This window comes from Etheostoma cragini, chromosome 21 (genome assembly GCF_013103735.1).
Source record: "Etheostoma cragini isolate CJK2018 chromosome 21, CSU_Ecrag_1.0, whole genome shotgun sequence".
Classification (NCBI taxonomy): Eukaryota; Metazoa; Chordata; class Actinopteri; order Perciformes; family Percidae; genus Etheostoma; species Etheostoma cragini.
The window spans coordinates 10,253,655-10,256,440 of NC_048427.1; the positions used below are offsets into that span (position 1 = coordinate 10,253,655).

General features: G+C 44.1%; 1 protein-coding gene across 1 annotated transcript in view; it reads right to left on the bottom strand.

The window, feature by feature from the left end:
* The window catches only part of LOC117937284 (alpha-tectorin-like), a 37,574-nt gene that overhangs the window by 17,409 nt on the left and 17,379 nt on the right, over positions 1-2,786 (bottom strand). Inside the window, exons 2-5 of the mRNA XM_034861123.1 lie at positions 2,466-2,631; positions 1,972-2,369; positions 1,672-1,868; positions 41-383 (exon numbers count right to left, since the gene is read on the bottom strand). Of these exons, the coding sequence (XP_034717014.1) occupies positions 41-383; positions 1,672-1,868; positions 1,972-2,369; positions 2,466-2,515 (988 nt within the window). The 5' untranslated portion in view covers positions 2,516-2,631. The remainder of the gene's footprint in view (positions 1-40; positions 384-1,671; positions 1,869-1,971; positions 2,370-2,465; positions 2,632-2,786) is intronic.

Here is a 2,786-nt window from a genome sequence, read left to right on the forward strand (position 1 = left end):
GGTCCAATCCTGACATGCACTCTCTTTGCTTGTTTTGAGAGGTATATATCCACTGCTGACACAAACGACACGTGGTTGTTGCCACGGTGATTATTGGTGGCTACTACCTGGAACTGTGTTTCATTGGTGCCGTGGCTCACACTCTCAGTAACGATGTAAGAGCATGTGCCCTGGAAATGAGCCAGTGCCCCATCAAAGGTGATGTAGTGTGGGTCCCCCCACACAGTGCAAGGAGAAGACATTGCATCAAAACAGCCCCGCCGACCATTTCTGATGGTGCACTCTTGTGCAGAAGTGCAAGATACAGCCGAACAGCGCAGGTCATTGGGAGCATAGCATTCACATCGCTGGGAGCAACCCTCGGTCCAGAAGGACTCACCAGCCTGCAACACGTGAGAGAAAGAGACACATAAAAAGGATATATTTACTCTGTGACACATCAAGACAAGACAAAAGGCTGCAGAGGGGGATAGGATGATAAAATTGACACTGTTCTGTGTTGTGCATAAGACATTAAATGTTCATATGCATACATTCCTATGCTATGTAGTAAAGTGATACAGATGTGTACAAATTGTGGGCTGTGTATAACAATATTAAATGTAATGTTCCAAGTCAGCGCAAGGCAATTGGAGAACATTTTAATAGATTTAAAAGAATGAAGAAAATGGGAAAAGAACGATGGTTAAATGGTGTTAACAAGACAAAAGAGGGGCAAATTGAGGGGTACGGGGGAGTAGATGTAAAAAGGCTTAATTTGCAAAATGTTCATCCATCCATCCATCTTCGTCCGCCTGTATGGTAGCGGGTCACGGGGGGAGCAGTTCCAGCAGGGGTCACCAAAATTCCCTTTGCCGAGCCACATTAACCAGCTCCAACTGGGGGATCCCGAGGCGTTCTCAGGCCAGGCTAGAGATATAATCCCTCCACCTAGTCCTGGGTTGTCCCCGAGGCATCCTCCCAGCTGGACAAGCCTGAAACGCCTCCCTAGGGAGGCGCCCAGGAGGCATCCTTACCAGATGCCCGAACCACCTCAACTGGCTCCTTTCAACTCGAAGGAGCAGAGGCTCTACTCCAAGCTCCTCTCGGATGACTGAGCACCTCCCCCTTTCTCTAAGGGAGACGCCAGCCACCCTCTTAAGGAAAACTATTTTGGCATTGTACACTGGATCTCGTTCTTTCGGTCGTGACCCAGCCTTCATGACCATAGGTGAGGGTAGGAATAAAAACTGACTGGTAGATTGGGAGCTTTGCCTTCAGTTCTCTTTTTCATCACAACGGTGGTGTTTGCAAAATGTATTAAGAAAAATATGAGGATCCAGTCAGCCAGTTATCTGCAACTTCCAAGTTACAAGTTTTACACACAAAATGTGTAGCACATTAAAGTTGCAAATTGTTCTTCCCTATTTAAATAATCTGATGATAAACAAAACATATTGTAGAGTTTCTTTGGTCCTCTCTCTACAGTATTGTGAAAAAACCTTTCATCTGGTAAGTGTGGTTACTTTGTTAAGCACATTAATGTTGATGGTTGATAGAGATGGTCAGATTGAAAAAGACAACGGGATTCTGACATCTGTGATAAAGGGTTAGGATATAGGAGAGCTGCTTGACCAAAGGGAAATGGTTGTGTGTGCAAAAGGCTAAAATCACAAAGATTAATTAACTTACACTGTAGTAGAAGCCGTCATATTGACATCCGCAGCTTTCTACAGGGACACATCTTGTCCCACTCATGAGGAAGCCCTCGTCACAGAAACATCCTTCAGAGCAAACCTGCTCACAGGTTGCATTAATGCTGCTGGCACAGGTGTGGCCACAGCCAGTACCACACAGCTCATAATGGCTGTTGGCTGGACAGTCAAGTCCTTTATGAGAAATAAATGATGGATGTCAGCTGGTTAAAATGATTAACTTTGATGCATGAACATATGTGCAGTAGATCAAAAGACTTTCTTGGAAAACACTTACTGCAGGTGTTTTGTCTCCAAGGGTAGATTCGAACATTAGCAGACTGACAGGCACTGACATACGTTTCCATGGCCCTACACTGAAGATCTTGGCCTTGATTTCCGGCCACACAAACATCAAACACACAGTTATTGAAATATGGCGCTGGGTCCACATGCTCATGGCAGAAGCTGAGGGGACCGTCAGCTGCCCGAATCACCTCACACTGTGCTCTAGCAGGCAGCTCATTGGTGCATTGTGGGCAAGAGGAGCCACAGCCCTCACTGCAGGTGTAGTTGCCTGCCACTTTCCACGCTGTCCCAAATTCTTGTGGAGTGGTGACCACTATTCCAGACAGGGTGCGGAAGTCATCATTTGGATTGCCGTTGAAATTTCCACAAAGTCCACATGTTTTCCCTCTATATTAATGACGTCCAGAGTCACAGCTACATGTCTTAAATATATGTGATAAAAAAAATGTAAGAATGTAAACAAAATAATTCAAACATAAATACCTGTAACTTGAAGGCACAGAGATAGACACTGTGTACTGTCCATCGTACATTACACTCAGGCCAAAATCAGCGTTGAGATATGTGCGAGATCCACTTGCATAGATAGAAACACGACCTCCATTTAAGAGAATGGGTAAGTTTTTAGTTACACCATTCACCTTTAACATTGGAAAAAAAACAGAAGCTGATGAACAATCATAGATTGGTATTTGTGTTGAAACTATTTGTCTCTTAAAAAAACATAGATGTCAAATCCAGTGTAGATTAAAATATATGTAGAGTCAGAGGAATAATTTGAATAAGGATGTCTTCAATAGGAAT